Source organism: Arvicanthis niloticus, chromosome 2 (genome assembly GCF_011762505.2).
Source record: "Arvicanthis niloticus isolate mArvNil1 chromosome 2, mArvNil1.pat.X, whole genome shotgun sequence".
Classification (NCBI taxonomy): Eukaryota; Metazoa; Chordata; class Mammalia; order Rodentia; family Muridae; genus Arvicanthis; species Arvicanthis niloticus.
This window is the reverse complement of record NC_047659.1, coordinates 106594949-106613784: the sequence shown is the minus strand read 5'-3', so window position 1 is coordinate 106613784 and position 18836 is coordinate 106594949. Positions and strand designations below refer to the sequence as shown.

General features: G+C 40.7%; 1 protein-coding gene across 14 annotated transcripts in view; it reads right to left on the bottom strand.

Moving 5' to 3' along the window:
• Positions 1–1645: 1645 nt before the first annotated feature.
• The window catches only part of Plcb4 (phospholipase C beta 4), a 355587-nt gene continuing 338396 nt past the window's right edge, over positions 1646–18836 (bottom strand). For 9 of the 14 annotated variants that reach the window (XM_076929814.1, XM_076929816.1, XM_076929815.1 and 6 more), the window contains 7 exons: positions 17250–17325; positions 15383–15558; positions 13279–13380; positions 7298–7355; positions 6788–6874; positions 3870–3906; positions 1646–1900 (listed from right to left, as the gene is read on the bottom strand). In XM_076929814.1, coding sequence (XP_076785929.1) covers positions 1812–1900; positions 3870–3906; positions 6788–6874; positions 7298–7355; positions 13279–13380; positions 15383–15558; positions 17250–17325 — 625 coding nt within the window. In that variant the 3' untranslated portion in view covers positions 1646–1811. The remainder of the gene's footprint in view (positions 1901–3869; positions 3907–6787; positions 6875–7297; positions 7356–13278; positions 13381–15382; positions 15559–17249; positions 17326–18836) is intronic. The other 5 variants (XM_076929818.1, XM_076929820.1, XM_076929819.1 and 2 more) reach the window with 1 other exon arrangement.

The window sequence follows — 18836 nt, the reverse complement described above, 5'->3', positions numbered from 1 at the left end:
AACTTCTGTATGTAGAATCTGTGTTTTGTGACAGTTGGGGGAGGGGGACCATAAATGGGAACCATAATAAAATAAAGCCCTCTTTTGAAAATAATGAAGAGGCAGAGGTTTTCTAGAAAGTATCGTGGAAGCAAATACTCTGGTAGATGTTAATGTGTGTTTTCATTTTTTTTTTATTAGAGAAGTTGTACATTGAATTTCAGCCTTCATGGTATCATAATCTTCTCTGCCCTCTTCAGAGGAACACACGGAGTCTATTTGTACAACCATATACAACAATTAAGTTGGCATTTTGCATCCTAAAATCAGGAATCTGACTCCTAGGCTACCGGGTTCTGCACGCTCCTCTGGGTTTGGGCAGCATGACTTGATCCCACAGGTCCACTTTATGCGCCACCTGCAAGGCAACTACAGCAGGCGAGAAGACCATGCAGATTAACACGGTAGCAAATTGTTTGGATATTTAACAGACATAAAAAGGTTATTTCCTGATATGAAAGTCTGAAAATCTGCATAAATATTTTTGTGTAAAATTAAATTAGTTATGTATTTTTTAAACTAGAACTTGAAGTATCAAGAATGCCCACATAATTCATATACACATATATATAGACTTTTTCATTATGCTAAAAGTCTTGATAGTCAAATAATATTCTGTGCCATACATTTACTTAACCAGTATTTGGTGTTAGGTTAACTGTGTCTGAATGGGTTAGTCATAATTGGTGCTTGTGCATCATGCAAAACATTACGTCTATGATTCCTGTTTACTAGTCTTGCCGTGTGGTAATGTTTAGATGATTTAGCGCTATAACCGTGAGAATTAAGGAGTATAAATACTTTGTACATGGTCACATTTACAAACATTTGCCAGTAACCACTTCATGATCCCTATAGTGTATAGTGAATTGCATTATGTGGAATCTGCAGAAGCAATTCCTACAAAGCAGTGTCAGCTGTAAACTTTCTGAAACGAGCCTGCCGAGTCCCCCTTGCAGCACTGATAAGCTTGGCACAGGTACACCATTGTGTGTCTCTATTGTCCTAACAATTTCTGCAACATTTACAGGAAGTTAGCATCTTATGGCATGGTAAAGACATGGCACTTACTGATGAGGTAACTTAGGTGTAGAAAATTCTGCAAAGTGATTTGTATAGCAGACCACCACTTCTGCTAATGAACTGTAGACAGAGTTGTTTCTTCTAGTGCATGCGTTTACTATTAAGTTACTAATGCACTAATTATTTTTTGCAGCAGCAGCTCAAACATGTCCTAATGCACCACAAAGCAGAGTTGTCATCACCAAGCCCACTGGCTTGTGATGCTGTCTCATAGCAAACATGTTTAAGTTGTGTATCATGGTTCAACTCTGCCTGTCAGGAATAGGGGATTTCTCTCTCTCTCTCTCTCTCTCTCTCTCTCTCTCTCTCTCTCTCTCTCTCTCTCTCTCTGTTTCTCTCTCTCTCTCTCTCTCTCTGTTTCTCTCTCTCTCTCTCTCTCTCTCTCTCCCTCCCTCCCTCCCTCCCTCCCTCCCTCCCTCCCTCCCTCCCTCCCTCCCCCCCCCCTCTCTCTGTGTGTGTGTGTGTGTGTGTGTGTGTGTGTACATAGCTACTTTTGGTTGGCCAAAGAAATTCAATACTCAAATTGTTAAATAGAAGAACATTTTGTTTGGTCATCCTCAGTCCGTGTGGTTTCAGGTAACACCGTATCTATACGTAAAGGAAACACAAAAGAAAACAGCTTTTGTCGGTGAAGTCTGTGTTCAGAAGCTAGGCATGATCTTCTGGTGTTCACTCCATGGACTTCAGCTTCAGTTTGCATTCTGGAGTTTCATACTACTGTTGCTGGTCTGCGGTCCATCTCGGCTTCCAATTTCACCATCTGCTGCATCTCCTTCGCCTACAACACCAGAAACACAGCCTTACACATGGAAATTCCCTTCTGAAGGTACCCAGTTGGTCTAGCCTCTCTTCCTGCTAAACCTACCCTTATTACATAAATGGCAAATGGACTGACAGCCTCAGAACTTCTAGGGGTTATTTTCAGAAATGCAAAATCTTGGAGCTTGCTTAAGATCCACAGAATCTGAATCTTTATTTCAACAGGATCTTCCAAGAAACTTTAATGGTACACAAAAATCTGAGAAAATCTGGCCTACAAATTTCTGAGAAAGCCACATGAAAAGAACTTGAGCCAGACAGTTAGATGATGTCAAATCCAACTATTTGATTAGTGTCATGTGTTGTGACTTTGTTTGGATAATTCTATCACTTTCAGAATAGGATTGCTTACCTACAACTAATTTCTCTAGAAGCCTGAAGTTTAATTAAAAGTAATTATTTCAGAGTCTGTTGATGGGGATAGGCAACATAAGAGCATGTATGCTGCATAGCTTTGGCTAGAGTCCTACAAACAGAACATTAGAGGAGTAGGCAGGATGCCAGAAATCTTACTTTCTAAACTCTGGCCTCTTGCTTCTTTGAAGTTATTTACTTTTTATGGACTGGAAGAATTTAAGAATGTAAGGGGGATGAATTTAATATCATGAATTAAGACAGTCACTAAAGCCCTCTTAATTCTAGAGGGGCTATAGAAGCAGGTTCTAGGGATGAACATGGGAAATTAATCAAGTGGTTCATTTAAATTTTGACTTTCCAACCAAAGCTAAGATGCCCAACCTATATGTTTGCACCTTATGGAAGAGTAAGAAACCCTCCTCCTTTTTTTCAGTGATACACCACTAAAACAAAGGATAGGTAAGAATAGAAACATGTAAAATCTATACAGATATATTCTGAAAGGAAGATTCTGAAGTCCTGTGATGTTTCAGTTCATGTTTGCTTTGATATTCCAGCTAAATGGAAGGTCAGAGGAAGGGGCTGGTCAATTCTAGATCATACTAGAAGTATTTAGATCTCCCAAATAAAGTCCCAGAACAAAAATCAATTTATATCACAGATAATGCAGTACTGTTATTATTATTTCAACATTATGGCTTTCAGTTTCATTTTAGTGAGGATAGATATAACATCACTAAAGAATTTTAAATCCATGTAAATTTGGGGCTAATGAGTCCCTCTACCCATATAATTTTCAATGCCTGACATACAGTAATACTCACAAGAAAATGAAGAAATGGAGAAAATATACAAACATGAAATAATGACACAAACAGTATCCATAAGGATGACAGTGACACATTTTCAGCGCCAGAAATTAAATGACTTGGTGTTCAATAAATAGTAATAAAAGTTTCCCTACATTTTGGCCCCTTTGTATTTAAGGAATATAGTATAAAATACATATGTAAATGGCATTAAAAGATTATCCTGAGAGCTAAATAGTTACACGAGCAAAGTGACTATCCATTTCACTTAGCAGATGTCTGCCTATTACAACAAACATCTTTCTCAAAATCATTTCGTTTCTATTTCCAATAGTTGATTAGTCACTTTACAAGGGGTGGCTAGCCATAGGCAGACCAGACTTAAGAGAGAACATGGCAAAAACCATTGTATTATAACATTTCTGCACATAGACCACAACACTACATCATTGAAAAGCACCAACAGACATTATATAAAAGTAATGCTCTTAGTCTGGGTTGTCTTTACAGTAACAACCCAATTCTTGGATTTGGAATTGGAAATGCTGACTAAAACACTACCACAAGCAAATGTGACAGCATTTCAGATTAAGTAGCATAAGGAATTCAAGCATGAAATAGCCAGGGTTTTTAAAGTTTAAACCCTTAAGATATTACTTAGCTATGACCAGATGGGAGTCATAAATGGAAATCAAACCAAGAATACTGACATAGCCAGGAAGGAAAGCAAGGTCTTGCTTATCATCAAAATTTCAGTCCTACCTTGTGTTTGGGACACTGCATGACAGGATTTCAAAAGCTGTTTGTACAAAAATAGTAATGTCAAAATTGAGTCATATACAGAAAACAAAGAAAATAAATGAATACTGAAGTGATTTTTTGAGAAATGAATGCAAAACCATATACAGAAAAGCAAAAAAGCTAAGAGTAAAACATGTACACACCCATCAACAACAACTTTCCCCAAGCTGAGCTCAACAAAGGAAAAAGGAATAACGAAACAAACAACCAACGCCTGTTAGCACAACATATGCCTCTCTCCTGTCAGTGGGCAGGGAGCCTGAGCTTTGGCCAAGCCCTTTCCCTCACTCTATTGAATGATAGGGTTGATGACAGATATTAATTTTTAAGACTTGAATCTGACAGTAATGGAATCGTTAAATGTTTGGAATGGTACATGTCAAGACAGATGAAACACTGGGTGGTTGGAGGACTATGAGAAAAACTAAGTCACAAGATTACAATATGTGTACATATATGTCCTGGCCCTTGGGAGTCTAAGTGAGCAACTGGCTAATAAAAGAAGCCAGGCTAGAAAGTGCTTCACAAAGGACAGGGCCCAGAAGCAAGGCCAAACTGTGTGAGCCCTTTAGCTGTTTCTTCTAATGCTTTTGACGGTGGTCTGGCTAGTTAGATAGATTCACCAGGCTTTATTTTGGGGTTGACAGGGCATGGCTTGGAGGGCTACAATAGGGAAAAAGTAAGAAACCATAAAAGGCAATATTATATGGATGTTTAAATTAAAGTATCTTTGATCTACACACAAGGAACAAACTGGAGCTTAACACGGGGTTGGAAGATTGCTTTAGAAGTCTGTGACTGTGTGAATATGGTGACCTGTTCTGCTAAATGAATGTGTACTTGACTTTGAATGTCGTTCTGTTACATGGCTTCAGCCTTTGTGTTTATCAGGAAACCAGGGGATTCCCTGCATCTCTGCACTGTGCATAGGAGAGGGCTGTAGCTGACAGAGGGACTGAGGGTTCCATGCTTCCAGACCTTCATGTTAAAAAATACACTGTAAAAACCTGGTGTTTAATTTGTTATGCAACAAGAGATATTATATTTTCAAATTGAAGCTTAATGTAGAAATTCAATTCCCAAGTCTACATTTGCTGGAGGTTTCTATTTGAATGCCTTTTTCTTGAATATCACTACATTTTTACATCTGAATATTTTTCATGTTCGGTGCTTTCTTAAGTTTCTGTGACTCAAAATCTCACTTTGTGGGTGGCAGATGTTACTTACGACATATTAATAGGTATTATGTGAGTTTTAAGAACAAAAAGCTCACATCCTTCCAACATGATCCAATCAACACAACTACTGGTAACCCAGGATTTTAATGCAAGTAGTCTTATGTAGTTCAAATTACCTATGTATTAGTATAACGCTCATAGTGATTTCTTTATTATGCTTTAAAAGTAGCAACATCTGAAAACTGTATTCTCTAGCTATGTAGTGATGAGTAATTTTTAGCACATTTACATTCTTTAGTCAAACTTGTTGCTAAGCAACACAATACTTTCTAAATAGTTTCTTAATTTAGATAGTTAAATTCTAAACATGCCTTGCCTTTCATCAGGCCCTTCTTTGAAAGGAGATTCTAAAGCCTCTCAGAGATGTTCATCTTCTGCATTCTTTGACCTTTCCCTCCCCTTTCCCCAAGTGAGTTCTGAAGCTTTGGAAATCATGGTGGCTTTACCCTTTCGTATAGTCTCATGTCGCCTCGGGGACACATATTGAGAAGTGTTTTCAGGACAGAAAACATAAGTTGCATGATGCACACCAGAAAGTGATGTATTATGAGTTGGTCAAATGAGTTGGACTTCTAGGACCAAACATGTGCACTGTCTCTCTTGAGGACCCTGGGTAGTACTTATGACTAGAACTGACTAGGTTAATTCAGACCCATGAGAGGACTGGGTTCTGTCCAACCAAGAGTGAGGTCTTGAAACAAGGAGCTAGGTTTGTTACCTAAGCTACAACACACACACACACACACACACACACACACACACACACAAAATGACTGTGATTTTATGTTCCTCTCTTAAGGACCTTTTAAAATGTAATTCCTTCTGAAGTATTCTTCAGGATGACGAGCTATTAACTCTGAAAAAAAAAACTTAGATAGGATTGCTTTCTAGAGTAAAAGAAAAATGCAGTGTGATATTTCATCAAAGGCTCTATACAGTTTCTAAACTGTGTAAATGATCAACACAGTCCAATATTCGAACCAAGATCAAAATGGGACCAAATGAGACAGAGGAAATGTCCAGCTTGCTGCGAGTTCCAGCCGGTTAAGCTGGAGATCAAAAGGATGGCCGCTGGGCTGCGGGCTAAGTGGATGGAGCCTGCTATACTTCACTTCCCATGCTTCCTGGAAACAGACTTGTGCAGGTGCCTTAACTGACTTAGTGGAGTTGGGTAACTATTGCTGTGCGCAATTGTTCTTCTCTATTGAGGAGGCAAGAATTTAGATCCTACTGTGAAGCCCTGGGAAGAATTTCCAAGTTCACTTTTTAGATTGATGGTTCTTCTCTTTTGCTTTTAATACACTAACACCTACAGGCTGTACGCTGGAAAGCTGCAAACACAAACGAAAAAGTGGTTCGTATAACCTGTTTGCCTAGGACCATCACACTTAGAACCCATCCTATCATAGACCAAAGGACAACTTTTCACTCTTAATCCCCCATAGCCTCTTGCCTCTCCTCCTCCTCCTCCACAAAAGGCACTTCTGCTCTTTTTGGATGAAGAGGAGGAGGTACAGTAAGCACCCAGCAAGTGCTCTCTGCCTTCCACTGTACTTCCTGGCCTCAGGGTTCCTGTGGGCCACGGCACTGTGCCCCGAGGCTGATGGGCTGCCTATCTGTTATTTCCATGGGGTGAAATACCTGCTCATTCTGTTTCTCCAGGAACTCTAGATGTTCCAGTTGGACTTTTTTCAACTGATCCATTTCTTTCGACTGCTTCATCGCCAGCTGGAAAGAAAATGTGATCAACGTCATGTTGTCTCAAAATTATAAATGATGGACAGCTTACAGGGTTTATAATTTAACCGAGGGTGATCCTACTTCTCAAAAAGGAATGAAAAAGACCCTGAAAACCTTTAAGAGTTTAAACTCATAGTGTATATTGGGCAGATCTTTCCTTCCCAAGTCTTAGAAAATGGCTGAGCACTTATGCATGTCTGGATGGTGGCACTGTCACCTCCACAAAGGACTGTCCGATAATTTCCATAATGATTTTAGTAAGAGATTGCTTTGGCCTTCAGGGAGGGGCAAAGCTGGAATATTTAATGTACTGAAAATAATGAAATTAAGCGACTGAGCTTGCAAGGCTAAGATGCAAGCTCAAGTTATTGTTTTCAAAGAGGCATGCCGAGGAAAACATAGGATACTCACTCTCTTCCTTTCTTCTAGAAACTTTTTAGTGTTGCTGCTGTTCAACTCCCTGACTCGCCTAAAAACAATGGAGACAAATAGCAGTCACTCTAACAGCATGTGGGATTGCATCACTTCTATCCATAAGAAACTGTCTTCCCTCACTTCCTAGAGAAGACTGTTGCTTCCTTTCTGTTTAATTTTTATTGGATCATTTTCCAAACACACAAAATAGATACATAAATATAAAACTACCTGTACACATCACTCAGATTAACCAATACTTATATTTCTTTATAATTTCCGGTTCCTGTGAATGTGTGTTTACTTGTGGGAACTTATTTCCACTATGTATGTGCAGGAGCCCTAAGAGGACAGAAGGTGTTGAAGCCTCTGGTAGTGGAGTTATATGTTGAGGTTTTGTAATGCTAAGTGCAGGCCCCCAAGTCCTGAAGTCCATATGAAGCTCCTATGACCAAGTCATTTCTGATTGGTACAGATGCCAACAGCTAATAGTTGGGCAAAAAAGCCATAGGTAGAGTTTAGGTTTCCCAGGGCTTGGAATCTGAGGAAACCAAGGAGGAGAAGAGAAGTGCAGGAGGAGGAAGGAGAAGCTGTCATGGGTTAGGTGTCAGGAGAACCTGGCCCTGTGGGCTGGCCAACTGGAGTTAAGAACAGCCCAGATGAAACACAGTAAGTATTACTGGGGGGTTATCATTAGGAAAGTAGATTCTAACAGCATGGCAGGTAGATATCTTCCCAGCTCTTGTGCTGTCACAGGCTTACTGTAAATATAAAGCTGTGTGTGTGTGTGTGTGTGTGTGTGTGTGTCTTTCATCCAGAAACTTAAATAGCAAAGGCGGGGGTCGGGATTAAATACTTTCTACAACAGTTATAGGCAGTTGTGAACTGCCAAGTGGGTGCTGGGAAGCAAACTGGGGTCCTCTGCAAGAACAGTAAGCACCCTTAACCACAGAGCCATCTGTCCAGTCCCTGATCTCCTATTTTTAAAGAATGCTATACATAAAATTTAAACTTCCTCTGTACTCCTTCAGATTCTATTTTCCCTTCTCCCTCTCCCTGGAGGAAGCCCTGAGGCTGGCAGAGCCTCACTTAGCCATATCTTAATATTTTTAACCAAAACGGCTGTATCCATGTGAAATACATCCTGTGTCAGACAGACTGCTGTGCTCCAAACCTAAGAGTCTGATGCAGAGGGGCTGAGAGGACCAGGGCATCGACATTTCTCATGGGATCCCACTAAGCACTGATAACTGCTGACACGCTAACATCATTTTGTGTGTTTTGGGGACTGAGGATATTTTGGGTATTGTTCCCAGACTTGCTTGCTGGTAGGATATAGTAGAATGTTCAGATTCATCTTCACCCTATGGCTGCATCTTCACATTCACACCACGGCTTCTGTACCTTGGTTGGTGCATCATGCTATTTTACCTGTGTCCCTGATTCTAGGTGTGGGGCTTTTCATGGCTATACGACATAGAAATGGGTGAACTCCTGTAGTAATGGCGACCCCTTAGGTTTTCTCCGTTTGTGCTCACAGCATGTGTAGTTTTCCTTTTCTCCTTTAGAATAGTATTTTTTCCTTTGAAAATGTATACATGCATACACTGTCAATTTCCTACTGCCTTCCTCCAGCTTCCCCCAGGGCCTGCCCTCCAAGTTCATGTCTTCTTTTGTTATTATTATCATCATTAATAACCCCCAAATCCAATTACTGCTGACTATATTCACAGGGATGTGGGGCTGTCCACAGGGATGTGTGTATTTTTAAAGCAATTCTCCATTCCTTAGATAGTTTCATATTTACCACCAGCATTGTAACAGCTTTGAAAATGATTTGCCTCTGTTTATTTTCAGTTTTCATTCCAAATATCACTAAATAGTGTTTCTTTTCTCCTTGTGACCATTCTTGCTGACAGTCTATTGAGTGATTCATTAGGTTTTTTTTCCCCACTTTTAGATAAGCTATTGGTTCTCTGAATGCTTTCTCTTGTTTTCTTTTCTACTTTAGTACTTTGTGCATTCGGTTATTTATTTTGACCTGGGATCTTGATGTTCATCTTGGTTTCTACCTGTTTACCTTCCTTGAGTGTTCAAATCATTAATTTTCACATCTTTTAAGAAATACCCACGCTTTTCATGTAAAAATCACGATAGTTTCTGTCCATGATAAACAGTGTTTGCATTTTCATTTTGTTATAAATATTGTATAATTTCTGTTTAAAGGAATAGAACAGTGTTTTAGTTTCTGTTGGTCTTGCTAAGTCCTATAATAAGTCTTTAGCTTTGTCCTTGTCGGTATGATAAAGCCAAGGCCACAATTATACACACACACACACACACACACACACACACACACACACACACACATTCTCATTCTGTAGACCAGATTGGTCTCAAACTCAGAGATCCTCCTGCCTCTACCTCCTGAATGCTGGGACTAAAGGCATGAACCCCCAACACCTGGCTAAAGAAAGTATTTCTAAAGCCTCGCTAATGATATTAACAGCACTTTAAAGTTTAAGGTGATTTGAAAGCTGAGATGAGTGGCCTGTCCCCTCATTCCAGAGCACAATATTCTGAGACAGGAGGATCTTAATGAGTTCCAGACTAGCATCAAAAACACAGTAAGACATTGCATGGAAAAAAAGGAAAAAAAAAGTTGTACTTGGCTGAATCAGGTCCACTGTGTAACAACACATTTGATAAAACATAATAAAGGACTACTTAGCAGTCTGGTCTTAATTCTGGAGTTTATATCTCACTTTGTACAGCCTAAAGGAGTTCAAATTTAACAACACAGTCTAAAAAATCAAATGGAAATTAACTTGTATTTATTATGTTTTGGATATTTGAGGTTTTTGAGTGAAAGATGTATTTTCATGTAAGATGAAGATATAAATTCTTAAATGGCACCAATTTACTTTGTTTACAAATTTTAAGGTTTTCATTGGCATGAGCTTCTTAGTGATATAAGAGTGAGATGAATATTGTTACTCTCATAGGCATTGTACCAGTATAACACACTTAGGAATACAAAGCTTAGACCCAGTCCTTCTTTAACTTTTTTAACTGATTTGAGATAGTCAGCCTGTGAGTTAAGGGACTATAGCAAATTCATGACTTGGAGTTTATTATAAGGGTGTTCTCTATGTTTTATTTAGAAATAGCTGAGTGGAGTTAACAGGCAACAGTCCAGATTACCTTACATGGATAGCTGGTTTTCAAAACATCAGAAATCCTTAGAATTGACATGACAAACATTTCAGTATTAATGTTCATTTTCATTAGAGACCTGTCTGCTCCGGACAGCTTCCTATGTTAAATTCTAAGAAGAAATTGAGCATCCTTGGAGTTACTCCAGTTGTGGTGAGACAGCCACTAGGCAAGAATTGCCACTTTCCTTCTACAGACAAATTACTGTCCAGAAAAGGACACACTTGCAGAATAGTCGACTGATTATATCTGCCTAGACAGAGTAATCAGCCCTTAATAATTCTGCAGCACTAAGGTCTGTCAGATGATCCTGGGCCAGAAGGTAGAAGAACAGATGCTCCAACATTTTGAAGTAGAGCGAGTGTCCAGGTGTTCAGAGGTCTCTATAAATTGGCTAAGTTTTAGAAGCTATGCTTTGTGCTTCCCACAATTATAGTCAACTCAGTCATTCTGGATTTCTGATGGGGTTGAAAACTTATAGCTATTTACTTTGAGAGAAAAGATCTGAGTGTATGGTCATCAGCTGACATTCATCCTAAAGCCAAGGAAAAAGCCAGGTTCAGAACTAAGTGTTTTAGTTAGGATAGATGACAGAGGTGCTGGTTAGTCAACAAAAGGATGGACTGGGTATTAGGACTATCTTGTACCTCACTGGTACAAATAGGCATAATTATGCTCTAATTGTATTTTGAGAGAAAAGTTTCCTTTTAACAGGAAGGGTGATGTGTAGGAGGAGCTAAGGTGGGAGGAGTATTGAGAGGAAGAAAAGGAGTAAGAAGAGGAGAAGAAGAAGGAGAGGAGAAGCTAGGTGATGAAAGAGAGATAGAGGGGGGAGACAGGGAAGCAGATGTTCATGTATCTCCACCAGTCAAAGATAGTTGATATATCTAGGTTGGGTAGTGGGTTACACCTCTGATTGAACAATACCAAACTTATAAAGCCTATGATTAACATTTCTTAAAAAAATGTATAAATGCAAAAAGGAAAAGGGGGCATGGGATAGGGGTTTTCTAAGGGGGGGGAATGGGGAAATGGGATGGTATCTGAAGTGTAAATGAAAGATCTAATAAAAAAAAAAAGACTCTTAAACTGAGTTCCTTTTCTAGGAAATTGTCTAGAAATCGGCACCTTTGAAAAGAGAGCAAGAGCCAAAGAGATGTTACAATACCACTCTACAAATAATTGCTGGAACAGATGACTAATGTCCTCCCCTGAACCTCCTTACTGGGAGGCACAGATGGCACTCTACAATGACTGTGAAATATCTTGGCCAAACCGTTAAAAAAGCAATTTATCTCCAGGTCAAAATCGCCATGGAGGGCTAGTGAGATGGCTCAAGGGATAAAAAAACTTACAACCAACTCTGACAACCTGAGTTTGATCGCTGGCTCCCACAGCAGATAACTGACTCCTGCAAGTTGTCATGCACACCCTGTGTGATTATGAGTGCTCCTCTGTGCTCTCCTCTCCCCCACCTTACAAACACATCACACTCACATAAGGTAAATAAATACATACAATAAAAAATAAATTATGGTGGAATTCTACTTTGCACTGAGGGGTGGAGCTATTACATTTAAAAGGCATTTTATAAAACTGTACCATAAAAGGTGTATTAACTAGTTGGATGCTTCAAATTTTGTCATACCTTGATTTACTGTTACCTAGCATCATTTAAGAACTGCAAAGAATAAATACAACTGAGGCAGTTCTGCCTAAAACATCAGTATCCACTGAGCATCCAGAAGGCCAGGAAGCCAGAGCTGAAGCACAGAGACCCTACCTTTGGGCTGCAAAGTCTTCTAGCAGCCCATGCTTCATGGAGTGACACACAAGTCTAAGATTCTAAACTCACTTTACTCTTTGGTCCCCAAGGACTAATCTGAATTCTGTGTTTTGTAGAGCAGAAACCAGTCTTTCAGTGGACCTGGCTGTCACTAGATACCATCTCTTTGTGATCAGGCACCCAGATGTCCATTGTTTCCCTGGCTCTGCCTGTTCTTCTATTTATAGAACAGAAGACTTCTGGGCCCTCAGAGATGAATGATGAGTAGAGAGGTGACTGTTATCTGTGTCCACTGGCCACGCCCCCTTATCAATAGCATGGCTGCTGATACTTCCTCAGGTTACCTTTACCAGCTGTGCCCACAGCACCTGGTGCCAAAGCCTTACTCAGGTCTGGTCCCACCTGCCTTGTCTTCCCTTTCTCCTGTGAGGAAGTTGCTCAGTAAGTGACATCCTCCTGGATTCCTGCCTCAGTTTCTTCTTTGAGAAAGCCTACCTAGCCAGAGGACAAACCAGAAAATCTATGTGGAAGCTTTACAGATAGTTCCTGGTGGCAAAGGCGAGAAGAAGCCTTCCTGATATTCAGACCCCTCTCACCCAGAACATGCTGAGACCTGAGTAAGAGAGAGGTCTGCAGAGCCATGGTAGGAGGAATGCTAACGAATTATACCAATTATTGTCAGCTTTTTGCATATGATGTGTGAATGTGAATACATTTTGCCAATGGCAGTTATCAGGAAAACATCGGAAACTATTTTACTATTGCAGTAGTAATCGATTTCCATAGAAACTGTACTACAGGTCTCTTAGAACACAGCAGAATTAATATCTCAGATCTATGCTGAGTTCACATAACCAAATGTTTCTGACACTGGTTCCCTATAAACTAGACAGTCTCAGTGAGTACCCTCACACTTACCTCTCACTAGTGAGCACCCGCACACTTACCTCTCACTAGTGAATACCTTCACACTTACCTCTCCCGTTCTGCCTTATTCTTGATAGATTTATCTTGACTGATGGCTTTGCTATTTTCCATAGAAATCTTAGCCTGATGGGCTCGCATCTCCTTGCTTTCCCTATGAAATAGAAATAAGTCAATAGAGATGCATGCAGAGGAGAGTTAGAGAGTCCAGGGAGACTACAGTTGAAGATCAGTGAGCAGACAGATGGAGTTCTGATGTTTGTGAAGAGGGTACAGCAATGCCAACACTTGCCTCTTTGTGCCATACTCCTAAATGGTGCCTTTATGATTTATAACATGAAAAATAGAAACCCGAATACAATATGTAACAATGGGACTCGGTTCATATTCTTTACATGACTGAGCTCAGGTGACTGGAGATGGCTGAGGAAAGCAGTGCCACCTAGTGGAGGCATGTGTCATGGCCAGTGAAAAGATGCTGTATTTGCTCAAAACCAAAAAAGGACAGATGTCCATAAAAGGATGCAATTACAAGTAATGTTTAACTCACAGTGATCTCCTTAGGTCTTTGCTTGCAATGTACATACACGGAGGCTGGTTACCTAAGCCCAGTGGTTTACTCTATGTCAAGAGAGATGGGCAATGCTAAAATGGAGCTTTAGTCAGCCACCTGCCATCTCGCCAGCAGGACAATGAAACTCTGGACCCAAAGCAACCGCTCTCAGAAGTTTTCCTGATTTGCTTGTAAGTGACTGATCTGCCCTCCTTCCCTTCCTTCAAACAAGAACACTTATGAATACCCACTGTATGAATGGCAAGCATTTGGTAAAAGCAAGAACAATTACCAAGCAAAATGGATGCAATCTAACAGGCAGTGGAGAAAAATCCTGAGTCCTGCTGTCACTCTGAGGTGCTCTTAGCACAGACTTACTTTTAAAGACAAATTAGCAGCTGAGTTTGTGGTTTTTAAAATTGAATTTCTAAACAATGAAAAGTTACATTTTAAAATTTCTTTCAGAAAATATCAAACTTTGAGACTCATAATTTTTCTTCGTGTGGTTACAAAAGTGATGACCAGGAAGTCACATTTTGGATTAACGGAGGGGGTGCCTACAAGCTGACATTGTAGCACTGTCCAAAGGCAGGATGGGATGCTGCATAGACTTGTTGTATAGCACATATTCAGTCAGAAGCAGTCTTGAAGAAAAGGAAATACGAGTTCTCACACTATATAAGCAAACCAAGTACTTAAAACTTCATAGGGTGCAGGAAATGTCTTGACGGAACCAGGTCATGCCAGACATCATTCACTTGCCTCACACAGCACTGGGGTCTATGGCAAACCACTTTCTCACAGCAGGATGTCTCACCCAAAGTAAGGCTGGCAATTTTCATATACTGCCGTATAAGTTATGCAGTTGCCATTCTAAAAATGATCATTTTGTTCTTTTGGTGGAAAGTTTCTGTTTTGTATTGCCCTGTGTAAGCCAGCATACCGTAACTGTGGCATACAGCAAATACTTAGGGGAACAAGCATGCAGCAAGCAAACTGGGATGGAAAGATGCAATCAGCAGACATGCTCTGCAGTGCAGGGAGAAGTAAGTCCAGCTCAGCCTCAGCAGTGTTTACAGCACAATATGTGCTTTGGTAAAGTGGGGATCGGCAAATGAGCTGGTAGGTCTTCGCTACCCTCTGAACAAGTCTGTCTTCCTGAAACATGAAGTTCTAACAACATTCAGAAAGGAGGAGGCTCTCTAATGCATTGCCACTGAGATAAGAGTCATCCTAGGAGCTCCAGTGACAAGGCTTTCTCTCCGTGTCTTATATTCCTAGAGAATTCAGTTCCTTTTTACTTCCCGTCTTAACTTAGTGTTGAGCCCCAAAACGCTAAGAAGAGGAAGACTGTTTTGTTTTTTTTTTTTTTTAGTAAGCATTATAGCAACTCGCAATCTTACCTAAGTTTACTTGATGGTAGGACCATCCTAACATGTGCATGACATTGTTGGCAGAGGCTACTCCTTACAAATCAGCTTCCTCACACTAAGTAGGTGAAATACATCAACCTTATTTTTGCTAGTTCATGTTCACACGTACACACATGCCCCAGTCATCCCAGTCATTTGAAGGTTTACAGTATGGGACTTGACCCTCCCACCTGTCATGGGAGAGTTTCAGCTGCTGGGTCTGCTGCTCGTGAGCACTGATGAGCAGCTTTCTCAGCAGCTCGCACTGCTGGCTCAGGTGCAGATCCCGGATTTCCTGCTCCTCGGCACTGTGAGTGTTGATCATTTCTGACCACTCCTTCGTGTGCTGGGCCACAATCTCCTTGACCTGTTTGGGGACAATGGGATGAGGTCATCTGGAAGCTCTTGAGTCCAGTATGCACTGAAAGCACAACACTATGCGTTCAGGCCAGGACACAATTTTATATTGTGAATCAGTGAACATTCACAACCCACACAAAAATAATATACACTAGTCACTGTTGTACTGTGCTAAATCGTTGCTCTGGCTGTTATGTAGCCTGCGTCGGCCTGGTATTTCAATGCCCGTCTTATACTCTGGTGTGTCTGGATCTTGGTCAGTTTCAGCACATTTCTTTTCATCATCTCATGCTTTTCCATCTCCATTTCTGTCAGGCCACAGGTCTGAACAGAGAGCCATGTGCTCTCTTGTTCCTAGGCTATGGCATACTCCATCGCCCTCAACAGACACTTGGGTAGGAACACCTCCCCTTCTCATGACCACACTTTGTGCCAAGTGGTGGTTCTGCACTTCTTTTGTCAACAGTTAGAGGCTGCTTCTCCAGTTCCTGAAATCTGACTGACTTGCTCTAGCCAACGAGACAATGGCAAACTTGTCTAAAGCAGAGGTCAACAAGATCTTTCCCCTCTTCTATGGAGGATGCCCTTTAAATGAGACAAGGCTGCCATGCTGGAGGCAGAGGTCATTCAAGAAACAGCCATTTTGCATAGGATAGCATCCGCCCCCCCACCCCCCCCACCACCATAGCTAACTGTAGATGCTTGGCTGAGTCCCACAAAGTCAAGGTCATCACCCATTTGAATACGGTTCAAATTTGTGCCCCACAGATACTGAGCTAATAAATAATAGTTGTTTAAAGGCATTAAAATTTGGGAGCTTAGCACACAGCCAAAGCAAACTGATACCACTGCCAGGGTTTCTGTGCTACAGGAGAAAAGTATCTAAAATTCAAGGCAATAGTGCATGAAGTACTAATTCTCATATCCCAGGATGCACAGTCCCTGCCATACAAAAGATACGACACAAAGGAGAAATCCATTTACAACAGCGTGACTCGTCCATGCATACCTTAGAGCCATGGGCCTGGGTAATAAGATCACATATAGGCACACTGAAGCTGCTCTTTTGAGCTTGTGTGGTAGTTGAGAGCTTTAGCAATTTTTAAATTTAAAATGTATTATTATTACTGAAATAATGTTTGTGTTCGCCCAGAGGCTTAGTGTTTAGGTCTTGTAAGGCTCACAATCTTACCTAAGGTCTTTCAGTATCCTGGTTTCATTTGACTTGGAGGAACTGCCAATTCCCCCAATTAGGCTCAACTCTTAGACTATCAACTTAATTTTTCTCACCCTAAAAGTCCTCACCAAGATGCAGTTAAATGTAAGCATGTACTCAGCCCACAGTCTGGCTGTTCCTGTGTCATGTTGCATGTTACCTCCCTAGGAAAGTATGTTATGTTCTGTACTTTCACTGTTTCCTTCCAGCCTCTGCTCACCGTTTTACTTGATGCATCAGGGTCAACAAACGAAATAAACGTCGTTAGTTTTTTTTTCCACATGCAAGACAAAAAGATGCTCCGAGAAGTGGCTCTTCTCAAAGGCAATAAATCTGAGGCAAACACAAACCTCCGACCCTGTCATTCTAGTTCAACTCCCTCCTACCGTTTCTGATACCAGATCAACCCGAAGTTGCCCCTTCTAAAATAAACTATAACGTATCCTTTGCAAGTCACTGTGTAAAAATGGGTGTTTTCTTACCTTAGATTTGTGATCCGTTGTCAGGGTCTGAATTTTAATTTCTGTTTCTTTTTTTATTTCAAGACAATTACTTCCCCTGAAAATACAGAAGTGAGAATGCATACCAGAAATTAGATATCTTTCAGTTCCCTTGGGCCTCTGTAACAACGGTTTCTGATGAAGACAATGTATTCATCAAATATATCCGGGATGCCATGGCTCACTGGGCAGCATCTATTTCCCAGCAATAGATTTTTACCTTAGAAAATATTATCTGTAGCATGATTGCCCAATTCAACCACAGCACAAAGAGATACTTCAGACCTAGCAATTATTGCCTTGTGTAGGGTCTGTTGTCAGAGTTTCCATTTTGGTTCCTGTTTTTCTTCAAGCTGTTTTTTATTTATTTCATAGAATATTATTAGGGATGCAAACAGCCTTGAAATGAATGTCTAATTCTTTCATTTTGGTCATAAAGCCAGATTTTTGTCTTTTAAACATGCCAGCGAGGAAGAAAATAGCATTTATTGGCACTACTTGACAGGAGAGGGAGGCTGGTGTCTTATTCTCCTATGAGTAGAAAATATGTATCAGGCAACTGACCAGCAGCCATTATTGCTTATTTTGGTGCTGGTATTTTCTTCTCCACTTTATAGCTGAAACTAGGACAGGACCTAGGCTTCTGTCGTCAGCATACATGCTGTGGCTTATGCTACCCTGGCTCATGACCTTTGTTCTATTAAAGAAGCATCCCCTGAGAGGAACACTCTGTCCTGCCAATGGGCTCTCTCATCACACCCTCTGTTCATCAATGACCAGCACTCAGTGTGTTTCTTCTCCAGTCTGTTATCCAGCAAGCTGAAATGTTCCTCTGGCCTCATTCCAGAGAACTCTCACAGGAAATGCTATGATGGGTTTTACTCAGCATCCTTAAGCAGCTGGCATAAGCTAAGGATCCCTGTAATATTAAGGAGTCACGACTGCATAATTATTCCCCTTTGCACATGCCTTTATTTATTTTATGCCTTTGCAGAAACACTTATTCTGATTTCTCCAACATTAGCTTTTCTTTCTCTGACGTCCCCATTCGCCGTCTCCCTGTCACCCGAAACATACTGAATGGAAAACCCATGAGAGACAGTTATCCGGTGGATAGCCCAGAGCACTTCAGTACAGCTCCCTTTCTCTCTTCATTCCCTTGGTTGGGTATGAAGAATAGGGAAAACTGTTGCAGGTGTTCCTTCACTGAGAATGGGGATGAGGGCTGATTAACCCTCATTGTAAGTTGAAAGTATCAGAAATGCAAGATGCATTTAACCCAGCCAACCTACCCAGACCACTGCAGAGGATCAACCATTCCCACTTTCATGTGGCTGGGTGGAAGATGCTGACCAGAATCACAAGATATCCTACCACTTACTGAATTTGGGCTTTGCCTGACTTACTGGAAAGTCAGGCAAAGCCCAAATTCAGAACTCCATGTTCATATTCTCCTGGATGAGGGTAATTCCCATATCACCATGAAGTTGGAAAATCATAACTCAGACCATCTTCAGTCCAAAAATGCCTGCATGTTTTTAGACATGGATCACATTATGGAGATATCCA